The 14,694-nt window shown below is 43.9% G+C and overlaps 1 protein-coding gene and 1 long non-coding RNA gene across 2 annotated transcripts in view; one reads left to right on the forward strand and one right to left on the reverse strand.

The window, feature by feature from the left end:
• Positions 1-14,694, forward strand: part of LOC308263049 — a 448,643-nt gene that overhangs the window by 359,976 nt on the left and 73,973 nt on the right. The gene's annotated exons all lie outside the window — the stretch shown is intronic.
• RPL35A (ribosomal protein L35a) lies at positions 9,456-13,848 on the reverse strand. Its single transcript, XM_080696865.1, has 4 exons — positions 13,818-13,848; positions 13,483-13,635; positions 10,853-10,997; positions 9,456-9,512 (listed from the first exon to the last, which is right to left on the reverse strand). The coding sequence occupies exons 1-4, from the start codon at positions 13,826-13,828 to the stop codon at positions 9,489-9,491; spliced, it is 333 nt and encodes a 110-aa protein (XP_080552991.1). The 5' UTR covers positions 13,829-13,848; the 3' UTR covers positions 9,456-9,488.

A 14,694-nucleotide genomic window follows, 5' to 3' on the forward strand; every position in this document is an offset into this window, starting at 1 on the left:
ACTTAGTGAGGCCCTTTGCAACTCAGTGAGACCCTGTTTCAAAATAAAGAATAAAAAATAAGGCTGGGGGTGTAGCTCAGAGGTAGAATGCCCCTGGGTTCCATTCCCAGTACGGCAAAGAGAGAGAGAGAGAGAGAGAGAGAGAGAGAGAGAGAGAGAGAGAGAGAGAGAGAGAGAGAATAGCAGGGCATGGTGGTGCACACTTGTAATCCCAGCATTTGGGAGGCTGAGACAGGAAGATCACAAATTCAAGGCCAGCCTCAGCTACTTAGTGAGGCCTTCTGCAACTTAGTGAGACCTCATTTCTAAATAAAGAGTGAAAAATAGAAGCCGGGCGTGGTGGCACATGCTTGTATTCCCAGCATTCAGGCGGCTGAGACCAGACTATCGCGCTTGGCATACAACCTCAGCTACTTAGGCCCTCTGCAACCTAGTGAGACGCTGTTTCAAAATAAAGAATAAGAAGCCAGGCGTGGTGGCGCATGCTTGTAATCCCAGTATTTGGGAGGCTGAGACCAGAGTATCCTAGTTCGTGGATAGCCTCAGCTATTTATGCCCTCTGCAACTTAGTGAGACCCTGTTTCAACATAATGAATAAAATAATAGGGCAGGAGATGTAGCTTGGAGGTCAAATGCCCCTGGGTTCCATCCCCAGACTCTCAAAAAAATAAAAAAAAAATAAAGAATAAGAGCCGGGTGTGGTGGCGCACGCTTGTAACCCCAGCATTTGAGAGGCTGAGACAGAAGGATTGCAGGTTTACAGACAGCCTCTGCTACTTAGCAAGGCCCTAAGGGTATCTTAGGGTATTCTTCCCTATGAGATAATGTTTTCTGGACTCTCTCCTATCCTCCAAGGGCTTCCAAGAAGGCTATGTAAAATAGGAAAAGGAAAAATTCATAGGCTTATGAGGAAACTGAAAAAGGTCATCATGACCTACGTAAATGGGTACCAGACAGAACACCAGCTAATTTAACTACCTCATTCCATCCCTATAAGCCCGGAAATCTAGTTTGGATCAAAGATTGGAATCAGCTCTCCTCGAGGCAAAATGGAGAGTGTCCTTTCACTGTTATTTTACCACCCCAGCAGCAGTGAAAGTCAAGGATATTGCAGCCTGGATCCATCACAGCTGCCCAAAGATGACTCACTGGACTGCTCACAGGAAACCTAGAGACCTAATCTAAAGAAAGATGACTTGCCCTTACCCAATTACACCCAGAAGCAGACTGATTCATGCATGATGGAAGGTTGAGGAATGTCAATCTCATGCCACAAAGTCAGACTCTTAGTTTTTATGCCATATAAGCTTTAGGAATGATTTCTTTTCTTTTTTTTTTTTTTTTTGGTGGTACTGGGGTTCCCGGAAGCCCTTCTACCTCCGGGCTACACTCCCAGACCTATTTTTACATTTTTTAAATTGGAAACAGGGTCTCCTAAGCCAGCGCGCGCGGCTGGCTTCGAACCTGCGCGATCCTCTTGTCTCTGCCTCCCAAGCGCGGGGATTACAAGCGTGTGCCACCATGCCCGGCTAGGAATGATTTCATTTATTTATTTTGGCAGTACTGAGGATTGAACCCAGGGACATTCTACATCTGAGTTACACTCCCAGCTCTATTTTTTTATTCTTTTGTGTGTGTGTTTGGTACTGGAGATGGAACCCGAGCTACACCTCCAGCCCTATTTTTTTTTTTTTTTTTTTGGTGGTACTGGGGGTGGAAACCAGAGGCTTCCTACCTCCGGGCTATACTCCCAGACCTATTTTTATATTTTATTTTGAAACAGGGTCTCACTAAGTTGCTGAAAGCCTCACTAAGTAGCTGAGGCTGGCTTCGAACCTGCGCGATCCTCCTGTCTCAGCCTCCCAAGCGCGGGGATTACAAGCATGCACCACCACGCCCGGTGTATTTTTTAAAATAAATTTTATTGGTGCATTGTAGTCATATATCACAATGGGGAAAAAAAAACTTGTGGGGATATATATGCACACATCACCCAATCAGCCCCTACCCAATGTCTAACCCCTTCCCTCCCCCTCCCTCCTACCCAAGCTTGGCTTCCTGATTGACTTTGATATGTTTAAGTACATCATGTGCTTTACAGAGTTTCCTTCTTAGCCTCAGCTAAGTAGTGAGGCTCTCAGCAACTTAGTGTGACCCTGTTTCCAAATAAAATACAAAAAAAGGGTCTGGGAGTATAGCCCGAAGGTAGAAAGCCTCTGGGTTCCACCCCCAGTACCACCAAAAAAAAAAAAAAAAGTTTCCTTTACCCTCCCTCTTATCCCCTCAGATATGTCACCTTCATTGCTCCTCTATAGAGTCCCTTCTTCATCTAGAATTCCTCCTGTTACCCATTTCTCCCTAATATTTTGCACATTAAAAAAGCATCTGATTGCCGGGCGTGGTGGCGCACGCTTGTAATCCCAGCATTTGGGAGGCTGAGACATGGAGGATCGTGGTTCGCGGCCAGCCTCAGCTACTTAGTGAGGCCCTCTGCAACTCAGTGAGACCCGGTTTCAAAATAAAGAATAAAAAATAGGGCAGGGGGTGTAGCTCAGAGGTCGAATGCCCTGGGTTCCATCCCCAGACCTAAAAAAAAAAAAAAAAAGCATCTGATTTCTTATTTTTTTGTGGCATTTCACTGTAAATGCCATAATTTTGTTCTCCATTATGGCTGGGCAAAATTCCATTGTGTACATATCCCATAGTTTTAAAATCCACTCATCCGTTGAAGAACATCTTGGCTGGTTCCACAGTTTGGCAATGATGAACTGTGCAGCTATGAGCATGGTTGCTCATGCATTAGTTTGATATTTTGATTTTCATTCTTTTTGGTAGATACCCAGAGGTGGTATTGCTGGATCATATGGTAAATTCTTTTCCTTCTAAGGATCTTTTATACTGTTCTCCAAAGTGGTTGCACCAACTTGCAATCCCACCAACAATGTATTAGAGCTTCTATTTCTCCACACTTATTCCCACTTACTAAAAACCTGAAAGCCAGAAGGCAACTTTAACAGGATGATCCACTCATAACCAATGTGTGTGTGTGTGTGTGTGTGTGTGTGTGTGTGTGTGTGGTAATTGGGGTTCCTGGAAACCCTTCTACCTCCAGGCTATACCCCCAGACCTATTTTCATACTTTTTTATTTGGAAACAGGGTCTCTTAAGCCAGCGAGGCTGGCTTTGAACCTGCACAATCCTCTTATCTCTGCCTTTCAAGCACAGGGTATTACAAGCATGTGCCACCATGCCTGGCTCATTTTTTTTTTTTTGGCTCATATTTTTTTGTGTGTGTGGTGGTGGTACTGGGGTTCCTGGAAGCCCTTCTACCTTCAGGCTACACTCCCAGACCTATTTTTACATTTTTATTTGGAAACAGGGTCTCCTAAGCCAGGACGCTCGCGGCTGCGCTATCCTCCTGTCTCAGCCTCCCAAGCGCGGGGATTACAAGCGTGCGCCACCACGCTGGGCTCAATATTTTTTTAATAAAAGAAAACAGTACCTGTCTTTTGCAGAAGTTCGGGGCCCAAGTACTTAGTAACAATGTGTTTTATCTCCCCACCAAGAGCAGAGGCCCACAGCTTCACCATGGAGAGCGGGTTTTGCTGCTCCAAGCAAACCCAGCCCCAACGCTGCGCAGAGGAGTGCGGTGGGCAGGAGCACCCTTGGCTTCAGGACACGAGGCACCGGCTGACCCGACTGTGCAGGGCTCCATCTGATGTGCCCCGAACTTTTTTCTTACACAGTATGTTGTCCAGAGTTCCTAAGCATGTGGGGCAGGTGCAGACTCCTTTGGGGGAAGATTTCCTCAAAAGTTCAGGATGGATTAGAATGAATCTACCTGCTTCTCCCCGATAATGGGATTGCCTTTTTGTGGCACTGCCACAAAAAGTTGTTGCCACTGCCTCTTGGCCTTCCTCCGGAGCATTTTTCTTACATAGTATGTTGTCCAGAATTCCTGAGCATGTGGGACAGGAGCAATCTTTTGGGGGGTGAGATTTCTCCAACAGTTCAAGGCAGGTTGGATTGGTTTTATCTACCTCTACCAAATACTGGCCACCGCTGCCACCACCATGTCCACCATCTTGGTTCGTCTCTTCTTCCTTATATTTTAGTTAGGAAGTCATGGCTATAAATGTCTCTATATATTGTCCCAATCAGATATTAAACCAAAATCTGATGTCCGGGGTTTCTCAGAGGAATACCTGTCCTATTTGGCCGCTGCCAGCTATTGTTGCTGCGGCCGCCATCTTCCCGGAAATTCCAACCCTATTTTTTATTCTTTATTTTGAAACAGGGTCTCACTGAGTTGCAAATGTACTTGAGAAAGCTATGATTATTAATATATTCCAAAATAGGGTGAGGGGCAAATCTATGAAAGGACTTGGTTTCTGCCTAGAAGCAGGCAATTAATTCCAATGTAAATTAACCTAGCTAAAGGTAATTAGCAAGTCTATAGGAGAGGGGAACTAGGACTTCCTCATCTTCATTCTAAAGACAGGTTTCCATAATAATTGGATAATCTAGCTAGGATGGGAGGAGGGGTCGACCTTCGTGAAAGGAGACACCTTGCCACACCTTGCTGGGGGAGGACCTTACAGGGATATTTACTAAGTCAGAATTACATGAACAAGATGGAGGTCATGGGTATAAAAAGTCCGGTCCACATGTTGTATCTTTAGTGGGGCATTCATTTGAACCACCCCCATGCCATTCTGGTATGGGGCTGTAACTATCTTCTGTATTTCTATCTTTTTAATAAACTCTTTAAATCTTCAGCAAGAGTCCAGGCTAATGTGTATTTACCCTTAGCCAAGGACAAGAACCACACTTTTTTCTGTTTTTTTCTTTTCTTCTGTTTTTTGGGTTTGTTGTGGTTTGACGAAAATCGTGTCCGGGACCCTAACAGGGGTCTCCGGGGACAGTTTCCCCAAAATCATAACATTCCCAAACCGTAAGAGCAAAGGGCCTCACTAAGTAGCTGAGGCTGTCTATGAATTGTGATCCTATCTCAGCCTCCCAAATGCTGGGATTACAAACGTGTACCACCATGCTAGGCTGGCTCCTTTATTTTTCTTTTTCCTCTCTTTCTTTCTTCTTATTTTTTGAGGTACTAGGGATTGAACACAGGCCATTCTACCTGCAAGGTACACTCCCAGACTACTTTTATTTTTTGCAGTACTGGGAGTTGAGCCCAGGGTTATTCAACTTCCAAGCTACACCCTCAGCCCTACTTTTTATTCTTTTTTTTTTTTTTTTTTTTTTTTTTTTTTTGCGGGTATGGGGATGGAACCCAGGGGCATTTGACCTCTGAGCTACACCCTCTGCCCTATTTTTTATTCTTTATTTTGAAACTGGGTCTCACTGAGTTGCAGAGGGCCTAAGTAGCTGAGGCTCTCCACGAACTGCAATCCTCCAGTCTCAGCCTCCTAAATGTTGGGATTACAATCATGCGCCACCACGCCCAGCTATTCTTTATTTTGAAACAGGGTCTCACTGAGTTGCAAAGGGCATAGGTAGCTGAGACTGTCTGTAAATCGTGATCCTCCGGTCTCAGCTTCCTGAATGCTGGCATCACAAGTGTACCTGGCTTATTCTTTAATTTTTGAAACAGGGTCTAAGTTGCAGAGAGCCTAAGTACCTGAGGCTGGGCTGTGAACTTGTGATTCTCCTGTTCTAGCCTCCCAAGTACTGAAATTACAAGTGTAAGCCACCATGCCCAGCTTATTCTTTTTTTTTCTTGGTGGTACTGGGGGGGGGGGGGTGGAAACCAGGGACTTTTCTACCTCTGGACTATACTCCTAGACCTATTTTATACTTTGGAAACAGAGTCTCACTAAGCTGCTGAGAGCCTAGGTAGCTGAGGTTGGCTTTGAACCTGTGTGATCTTCCTGTCTCAGCTCCCAAGCACTGAGATTACAAGCATGCGTGGTGCTACTATGCCCGGTGTCCACCTTTATTCTTTTTTGAAATAGGATCTCACTAAGTTGCAGAGGGCCTCATTAAGGAGCTGATGCTGGCCACAAATCTGCGATCCTCCTGTCTCAGCCTCTCAAGTACTAGGATTACAAGTATGTGTCACCATGTCCAGCTCTAGGATTGACTTTATTAGTGGAATTCATGGTTTTAACATGTAGGTTTCCACCCAATTTGAATTTGCTTTGCTAGGATGAATTAACAGTTGGCTGCTCCTGTCCTATCGGGAGGATTATTATAGTTGCTGCAGCTACCCTCTGCAATCTTACTGTACAAACCATAATGTGACCAAAACTAGTAGCCCTGTTATTTTGATTCATGTCAGGAACAATGGCTAATCACACTGGCTAGCTTTAGATGTTACTGGCAACACACACACGTGTTTGTGTAATGCTGGGGGAGGGGGTCAGTGCTGTCATTTATACCAAGTAACTCTGCCACTGATGGAATAATTCCTTGAGCCTTAAAGGGATTAACCACCCTGGCTAAAAAATTGGCAGAAAACTCTGGAGTTGACAATTCTCTTAGCAATGTGCTCCAAAAAGGGTTTAGAAATTGGAACTTTATTGGCCTCAGTCTTAGCCTCCTTAATGGCAGTAATGGGAGGTTATATCCTGACCTGATGCCTGCCTCATACTGTATATTAGGGTGTTACTCCAAGTAACAAAAACCTCAATAGTTAAAAAACTCACACCCATATGCCACCCTTATGGCTCTGAGTGAAAATAACCTAGAGGACTTCTCAAACATGTTGAGAAATCTTTAAAGGGGGAAATAAGACGGACCCCACACATACTCTAAGATGACTTGTGTAACTACCAAAGGGAAACAATGTACAGACGAACTGCTGTTCCACTTCTGCATCCTGCTTCTGCTAGACGAACCTCACACTTACCCTCCCTTCTGAAAACCCAGCAAATGCGCAAGAGAATTTGCAAGCCAGGGCGGCACTGAAATCTTGTAATCCCAGCATTTGGGAGGTTGAGACAGGAGGATCAGAGTTCAAGGACAGCCTCAGCTACTTAGTGAGGCCCTTTGCAACTCAGTAAGGTCGGTCAAGAATAATGAAAAAATTGGGGGTGGGGTGCTGTGGATGTTGTTTGGTAGAATGCCCCTGGGTTCCATCCTCAGTACCAAAGGAAAATAACTTGCTTGTAATCCCAGTATTCGGGAGGCTGAGACAGGAGGATTGCAGGTTCTCTACAAGCCTCAGCTACTTAGGTCATTTGCAAATTCAGTGAGACTGTTTAGAAATTATAAGAAAAAAAATAGGTCTGGGGGTGTAGTGTGGAGGCAGAATGCCCCTGGGTTCCATCCCCTGTACTACAAAAAACAAACAAAACAAAAAACAAGCAAAAGTTGCATGTTCTGCATTCAGAGTCAAAGCTTTGCTCACTGAGCCACACTAGTGAATAAAGACCCACTTTATCCCATTCTGGCCTGTTTCCTGTTCTGGGAACCAAGCCTCCTTCAACAAAGTAAAGATTGTAAATTACTAGGAAATGTAGGAGGGGGAAATCCTCCATTACAAGTTGTTGGTGGGGTAAATCAAAGTTGTGATGTTTATTACCATCTTACAATTGAGAAGTCATTCTTCCCTGGGCACGGTGGCACACACCCGTAATCTCAACACTTGGAAGGATGAGATAGATTACAGGTCTCAGCAAGGGGAGGCTCTCATAAACCTAGTGAGACTGTTTCAAAGTGAAAATCCAAAAGCTGGGTATGGTGGTGGAGTTTGTAATCCCAGTATTTAAAAGGCTTGAAAGCTGGGCAAGGTGGCACACATTGCCTGGAGGATTGCACAGGTTCGTAGTCAGCCTCATTGGCTTAAGAGACCCTGTTTCCAAATAAAAAATAGGTCTGGGAGTGTAGCCCGGAGGTAAAAGGGCTTCCAGAAACCCCAGTACCACACACACACACAGCCTTGAGACAGAATCTCAGGTTTGAGGAGAGCATTAGCAAATAGTGACACACATCAACCTAGAGACCCTGCTGGGGGTGTAGCTCAGAGCCAGAATGCCCCCTGGGCTCATCCTCCCACCTCAAAAAAAAAAAAAAAAAGGTAACTGTATCAAGAATTGAACCAAAATGCTTTCAAATCTGGTTATAAGAAATTGCTAATTATCAGCCAGGCATAGCACACACTTCTAATCCAGTTTGGGAGGCTTAGGATCACACAGGTTTGAAGCCAGCCTCGACAATTTAGGGAAACCCTGTTTCCAAGGACAAAATAGATCTGGGAGTATGGCCTGGAAGCATAAAAGCCGAGTTCCACCACCACCACCCCTGCCACCGCCTGGGGGGGGGGGGGAGCTAATTACGAATGCAAGCCATTACAAGCTTCCAGCTTCTGCAGTAGCATGCTAGGAGGATTTCCAATGACAATAGTGGATTCGCTGGTGGAGTCCTCAGATGCTCCTCCAGAGTTTTGCAGTACTGGGAATGGAACTCAGGGGCACTGGACCTCCTAGCTATACTTCCAGCCACATTTTATTTTGAAACAGGGCCTAAGTAGCTGAGGCTGGACACAAACCCAAACCCTTGTTTCAGCCTCTCAAGTGCTGGGACTTGTTACAATGGTGTGCCACAACAAAACAACCTTGTTGCATTTTATGGGGCTGGAGATTGAATACAAGGGCACCTTTAACTCCCAAGTTACATACCCCAGCCCAACCTTACATTTTTTTGGTGGTACAAGGGGTTGAATCCAAAGACATTCTACCTCTGAGCTATACCCTCAGCCATTTTTGTTTTTGAAACAGGGTCTCACTAGGTTGCTGAGGCTGGCCTTGAACCTCTAATCCTGTCTCCCAAGTCCTAAGATTACAGTTGTCTCACATCTGGCATTATTTTTAAACAGTATATTGCTAGGTTGATGCAAGTCTTAACACTTGCTGAGGCTATCCTCAAACCTGTGATCCTCATGTCTTAGCCTTCCAAGCACTGTGACTAGGAGCCTGCACCAACAAGTGAGGCTCATAAAATACTTTTCTTCTTTGCAGTACTGAGAACTGATACCAGGACATCATACATGTGTGTGCTTTAACAGTAAGCTATATCCTGAGCTATTATGAAATAGTTTCCTTCACCTGAATGTCACTTTCTTACTTTCCTCAAAGCATATTTAAACTCTCAAATATACCTTTACCCTTAAGATACCCCTAATAAAATCCATTACTTTCTATTTCTCTGTAAGTACCCTAAAAGGTCCATTACATAACTGCTAGACAGTGGGTATGGTGGTACACGCTTGTAATCCCAGTCCTTGATGAGACAGGAGGATTGCAATCCCCAGTACTGCAATAAAACAAAACAACAACAAAAAGAAACAGGACAGGGGTGTAGCTCGGAGATAGATGGCACTCCTGGGTTCAATCCCCATTAAGGGGGCAAGGGAATGCTGGATGACTTCCACCATCTTAAGCACATAACAACTCAATCTTGCACAATAAATTAAATCTCTAAATAAAAAAATACAAGAGCACAAATCAATTTTTATTAATTTTCCATTAAATCCTTGAGGGGTACAGCATCTGAGGAGAAAAAGAACACAGAAACATTGGGTGAGTTATAAACAAATTTACAAGTGTTACCAATTACCACAATGGAGATAAACATTCTCTCCCATTACTCCCCCACTCATCTTTTTATTCTTTTTGTGGTATTGGGGATGGAACTGGAGATAGAACTTGGGGCATTCTACCTAGAAGCCACACTCCAGCTGCCCTATTTTTCATTTTCAAACAAAGTCTCATTAAGTTGCAGAGGGCCTCACTAAATAGCTGAGGCTGGCTGCGAACCTCAGATCCTCCGGTCTCATTGAATTGCAAAGGGCCTCCCTCACTAAGTAGCTGAGGCAATCCTCCAGTCTCAGCCTCTGGGATTACAAGTGTGCACCACCATGGCCAGCTCGCAATTCTGTTTTTATTTTGAAACAGGGACAAAGTTTCTGAGGGTGGCAGTGAACCTCTGATCCTCCTGTCTTAGACTCCCAAGTACTGGATGTACAGGTATGTACTACCACAACTGGTTATCCAGTGTTACCTGAGAAAAACCATCTCAGGATCTCGAATTCATTAACTAAAATTCTGACCCTTAGGAACATGAGCATCTATTATTCTATGTACAAAAATAAAGTTAATAACACTTGTTTTAAGAAGACTGACACTCAGCTGGGTGTGGTGGAGCACCCTTGTAATCTCAGCATTTAAGAGGCCGAGACAGGAAGATCACAGTTGGAAGACAGTCTCAGCTACTTAGTGAGAATAAAGAATAATTTAGGCATGGTGGCACATGCTTGTAATCTCAGCATTCGGGAGGCAGAAAATGGAGGATCTCACGGACAGCCTCAGCTACTTAGCTAGGCCCTTTGCAACTGAGACCCTATTTAAAAAATAAAGACTAAGCCGGGTGTGGTGGTGCATGTTTGTAATCCCAGTGCTAAAACAGGAGGATTGCACAGGTTCAAAGCCAGCCTCAGCTACTCAATGAGCCTCTCAGCAACTTACTGAGACCCTGTTTCCAAATAAAGTATAAAAATATCTCTGGGAGTACAGCCTGGAGGTAGAAAAGCCCCTGGGTTTCACTCCCAGTACCACAAATAAATAAATGTGTGTGTGGGGGGGGCCTTATGGTATAGTTCAGAGTTAGAATGTCCCTGGGGTTCAATCCCCTGCATCAAAATAAATATCTAAAATTAGGTACAATTCATTTTAACATTTTGTTTTCACCTTTAGTCTGCCAAACATTAGATTAATACACATATTTACACAACAGCCACGGATTTTGTAGCATAACCTATTGGTTTCATTTTACAACCACAGTACAATCCCTTCAGCTCAACAAAAGCCATTTTGCTAATAACTGTACTTACCACACGAATTCTGTGTCCAATGGCCTTAGCAGGAAGGTTGCTTCGGAATTTGGCCCGAACCATGCCGCTGTTTCCGTGGGCGCGAGTTACCTTTCCCCAGATTACTCTGGTTTTGTTTGGCTTGCCACCTGGAGTCACTGTGTTGCTGATTTTAAGAGATATAAAAAGGGATCAGAACCCAGGCAACCAATGAAGTCTAATTCAAATTCAAGGTTGACCTCTAGTCACCATGAACCTGATTACCACTTAAAATGTCTGGAACAGCATTAATTCAACACAGTATGTACCTACTGCACACCATGCACCTTCACCAAGCAAAGAGAACAGCATGACGACTTCAAACCCAGCAATGTAAAATAAAATTTAAAAACCCAACAGGAAAGTATATCTGACTTGGGGTGACCGATACCAAGGGGTGAACACTAGTTGGAAAAAAATACAGAGTTCTCATAGGACCTCAATGGCTGGCTTTTACTGAATAATACAAACCACTCAGTAACCTACACACAACTTGATCTGTATTCTTTTCTGTTGCTAAGGCTGGCGGTATACCTGTAATCCTCCTGTTTCAGTGTATTTTTTGTGGTACTGGAGCTGGAACCCAGGGGCTTTGTACCTCCAGGCTACATTCCCAGACCAATTTTATATTCGGAAACAGGGTCTCACTGATTTGCTGAGCTTCAATAAGTAGCTAGTTGAGGCTGGCTTTGAACCTGCGCAGTCCTTCTGTCTCAGCCTCCCAAGTACTGGCATTACAAGCCCATGGTACCACGCTTGGCTTCTGCTTCAGTCAAATTCAAGGTTGACCTCTAGTCACCATGAACCTGATTACCACTTAAAATGTCTGGAACACCATTAATTCAACATAGTATGTACCCACTGTACACCATGCACCTTCATCAAAGAGAACAGCATGACGACTTCAAACCCAGCAATGTAAAATAAAATTTAAAAACCTTCTGTTTACTACCCTCTGACTTGTACTGATGGGGATTAAACTCAGGACTGTTATATCTGCAGGTCACACACCCAGCTCTTTGTATTTATTTAATTTTGAAACAGGGTATTGCCAAGTTGCTGAGGCTGACCTCAAACCTGTAATTCTCCTTTCTCAAATACTGGGATTATTAGGTCTAGTGATACTGTGCCAGAGTCCCCACAGATTTTATTTGGTCCGAAGTGGGTCAATGCAAGATTAATCCAGGCATGATGCTGCATCCTTATAATCCCAGTATTTGAGATCCTGAGACAAGAGGGTCACAGGTTCAAGGACCACCTCAGCAAGTATTGAGACTCTCATCAGCCCAGCAGGACCCTGTTTCAAAATAAAAATAAAGTGCTGGGCATGGTAGCGCATGCCTGTTGGGCCGCACTGGCTTAAGAGACCCTGTTTCAAAAAAAAAGTCAGGTGAAGTTGTAATCCCAGTACTTGGAAGGCTGAACAGGAGGATCACAGGTTCACAGCCAGCCTCAACAACTTGTGAGGCCCTCTAAAACGTAGTAAAACCCTGTTTCAAAATAAATAAAAGAAGCCTGGGATGTAGCAAAGTAGAATGCTCCAGGGCTCAATCACCAGTACAACATAAAAACAAATACAAAACTAAAATAAAATAGGACAGGGAGTGTATAGAATGCCCCTGGGATCAACCTCCAATACCATCCAAAAAAGCCCAGTACTTGGAAGGCTGAGACAGTAGTATCACAGGCTCAAAGCCAGCCTCTGCAACTAGCAAGACTTTTCAAAATGAAACTGAGCTGGGAGTGTTGCTCAGAGGTAGAGTACAACAAACACACTGTCTGGGATGGGGGTATAATAGTTCAGCGACACAGGCAAGGACCTCGGTACAACACCTAGCACAAGAAAGAAAGAGGGAGCCGGGTGTGGTGGCACAGAATTCTAATCCCCGTGCTTGGGAGGCAGAGACAGGAGGATCGAGCAGGTTCAAAGCCAGCCTTGCTGGCTTAAGAGACCCTGTTTCCAAATAAAATATAAAATAGGTCTGAGAGTGTACCGTGGAGGTAGAAGGGTTCTATCCCCAGTACCACCCCCCCAAAAAGAGGAATATATCTTAGAGGCATAACATATGGAAAACAGAAGAACAAAATAATTTTGGTACATAAAGCATACTGTATAAATGATTAAGAAGATTTACTAGGCCTTTAAGGACTTCTTGAAATATACAAAAATGCAAATGCAATTTTTCTAAGTGTTGAAGGTACTCAAGTCCAACACCAACCATAAATGTCAACCACCTGCCGGGCGTGGTTGCGCAGGTTTGCAATCCCAGCATTGGCGGAGGCTAAGACTGGAAGATCCTGGTTTGCAGACAGCCTCAGGTACTTAGTGAGGTCGTTCCAAAAGAAAAGAATTTAAAAAAATAGAGCAGGGGGTGTAGCTCGGAGGTCGAATGCCCCTGGGTTCCTTCCCCCAAACCCGTTAAAAAAAAAAAGTCAACCACCTTCTACAATTCTCCACGAACTTAAGACCCCAAACAGAAGTCACAACAGAGTACCAATTTCTTTACCAACATCTTCTGTTTATCCCTTCAACATCTTCTGTTTATCCCTTCAACAGAAAAAATGAGGCAGATATCAGGTAAAAAAGGCCCACAAACATATTATAAACTTACTTTTTTGCTTTGTACACATAAGCACACCTCTTGCCCAAGTAGAATTCAGTTTCATCTCGGGCATAAACACCTTCAATTTTAAGAAGAGCTGTGTGCTCCCTTTGGTTCCGGAGACCACGCTTATAGCCAGCAAAAGTGGCCTTGCACCACAATCTAAAACACAAAAGAAATGTATCAAATTAATCACAAGCTGTAAAAAGATCACAATTCTCTTCATAAACCAGTATGGTTTTACTTTTAACGACTCACATGTGAAAGTTACTTATCCCAAGCACCTAAATTTCGCTTGCATCAAGGTTCATTTGAGGGTAGAATATGTATTTTAAAAAGCGTACCTTCCAGACATATTTGCCTTTTAGAAGTCCTGTTCCCAGCAGGCCTTAAAAGAAACAAGAAACTCAGTTTAAAATCATGTGACAAGTTTCTCACCCTGTCGTCTCTCATTTCTTTAAGCCTACTATGTAAACTTTTTTTGTGTGAAACTGGTGATTGAACCCACAAGCATTCTACCTTTGAGCTACAGCACCAGCCCTAGTTTGTACCATTTATTTTGAAACATGGCTTAAGTAGGTGAGGCTGGCCGAGAACCTGCGATCCTGTCTCGACCTCCCAAGTACTGGAAATACAAGCGAGCAGCCCCGGGCCAACTCATTTTTGATCAGCAGTTTATCTGAATATGTAAAAAATGCCAAAGCATCTACAAGAAGCGCAGAGCCTGTAAATACATTCATGCCTCGGAATGATTATCTACAGAAGCTCCAAAATGAAGACAAAAACTATACGGAAACTACACACTGGAGAACTAATGCCTTAAAAAAAAAATCACAATAGCCGGGCATGGTGGCGTACGCTTGTAATACCCGCGCTTGGGAGGCTGAGGTAGGAGGATCGCACAGGTTCGAAGCCAGCCTCAGCTACTTAGTGAGGCTCTCAGAACTTAGACCCTGTTTCCAAATAAAGGGCTTCCAGGAACCCCAGTACCACAAAAAATAATAAAAAATAAAAATAAAGATTTATGAAAACAGGCAGAGAAGAACACAGGAAGACTTATGCGTTGGCTGGCAGAGAAAAGCTGAGACTGTATACAAGCAAAACCTGGTTTGGAGAAGCAAATTAAAAAAAAAACAAACAGCTCAAAGCAACCACTGCGTCACTGGCACCTGCAGAAGGACGACGTGCAGTTTTCCACTCCGCTTGGGCCCCGGAATCAAC

Source organism: Muscardinus avellanarius, assembly GCF_963383645.1.
Source record: "Muscardinus avellanarius genome assembly, chromosome: 5".
NCBI classification, from domain to species: Eukaryota; Metazoa; Chordata; class Mammalia; order Rodentia; family Gliridae; genus Muscardinus; species Muscardinus avellanarius.

Excerpts from the sequence above, each read along its gene's own strand:
- RPL35A (XM_080696865.1), bottom strand. Across the intron at positions 10,998-13,482 it reads TATGTGTACAAAGCAAAAAA|CAACACAGTGACTCCAGGTG; the intron begins GTAAGTTTATAA and ends TCTTAAAATCAG. Across the intron at positions 9,513-10,852 it reads TTGGACACAGAATTCGTGTG|ATGCTGTACCCCTCAAGGAT; the intron begins GTAAGTACAGTT and ends TTTTCTCCTCAG.